This window comes from Trichinella spiralis, assembly GCF_000181795.1.
Source record: "Trichinella spiralis strain ISS 195 chromosome Unknown Scfld6165, whole genome shotgun sequence".
Classification (NCBI taxonomy): Eukaryota; Metazoa; Nematoda; class Enoplea; order Trichinellida; family Trichinellidae; genus Trichinella; species Trichinella spiralis.
Window position 1 is genome coordinate 9,174 of NW_003533104.1, and position 1,208 is coordinate 10,381.

The following is a 1,208-nucleotide window of genomic DNA, read 5'->3' on the forward strand; positions in this document are numbered from 1 at the left end:
ATCCTTTCATCACCCCAAATGCACGCCTGCGTGAAGCATGCTTCAGTTGCGGCGAAACAGCGATTCTAGATCAGTTGTGGCGCAAGTGGTGTCAAGGACCAAGGAAGTGAACCGCCGCTGTGTGATCTGCTAACGTTCAGCAGTAGCTCCGTTCGATCCAAAAATGAGTGACCTGCTGGCAAAGAGAATTACACTAGTTGGCCTTTTTGTATACGTTAGAATAAACAACAAATGCAAATTCTGTTAGTGCTTATTGCTTTTTTTCACCATTTAGTTACCATACCATTATTTATTACGTGTTATTTCAGCTTTGCACTGAACCTGAACTTCATATTCACTTGGCAATGCAAAATGGAATATATCATTGTTAAGAGTATTTTGTAAATATTACTACATTAATAATTGAAAATTTAACAAAATTTTGGGCTGTTCAATAAAAATAATATGCAATTAGTTTTCATTATTGATAATCAGGAATGGTGCTTCGCCGCATATCAATTGCAGTTTAAAGTTCTACACTAATAATGTTTACTTTAAAATGCAACAGACATAAAGGCAGCGTTGAAAATTCGAACTTCAGTTTAAGGCGTGTCGTCACTCTGAGCGCATAGTAAAGCACTCAATCTCCGTAATCTGTAGCCAACGACGAGAAAATGGAAAGGACTGAAAACCACCAAGAAACGGTAAAATTTTCAAAAATTGACATGTAATTTGAAAATAATTTTAATAATTTGTTTGTTTTTAATTCAGTTTCGCGAGGTTGGTTTGGAAATGCTGAAGTTGGATGATGACCAACTGAAAGATTATGAGAAACAGGTTAAGCCGAATGATGAGGATATTGAAGAGACCGGCCAGGATGAACAAGCCATGGAAACGGATGCTGAGAACAATTCTAACAGCGTGATTGAAAATAAATGTGAACTGACGGTTAGTGAAAGTCGACAACGTTCTATGCTTGATGAAGAGAAAAAAGCTGGAGAATCTGTTACAAACATCAATGCGGATAAGGTGAACGAAAGCGTATTTGAAGGGTCGCCAGATGGAAATGGACAGTCCAGTAGCCGTAACGAAAGCACAAGTTATGTATGATACAGCGCCTGAAACCACCAATGAACAGACGGATGAAAATATTGGATGCATCCTCAAATGGAGTGTTAGTGACGAATAGATGTGATCGTCAAATATCCCATATTTGTCCGCTTTCCTTT

General features: G+C 38.1%; 1 protein-coding gene across 1 annotated transcript; it reads left to right on the top strand.

Annotated features, from left to right (window-relative positions):
* Positions 1 to 653: 653 nt before the first annotated feature.
* Tsp_12570 (conserved hypothetical protein) lies at positions 654 to 1,083 on the top strand (the record flags this gene model as incomplete). The annotated part of the gene is made up of 2 exons (XM_003366330.1): positions 654 to 683; positions 751 to 1,083. Coding segments are annotated over exons 1-2 (363 nt in total), but the record flags the coding sequence as incomplete, so codon positions are not given.
* Between the last annotated feature and the right edge of the window lie 125 nt (positions 1,084 to 1,208).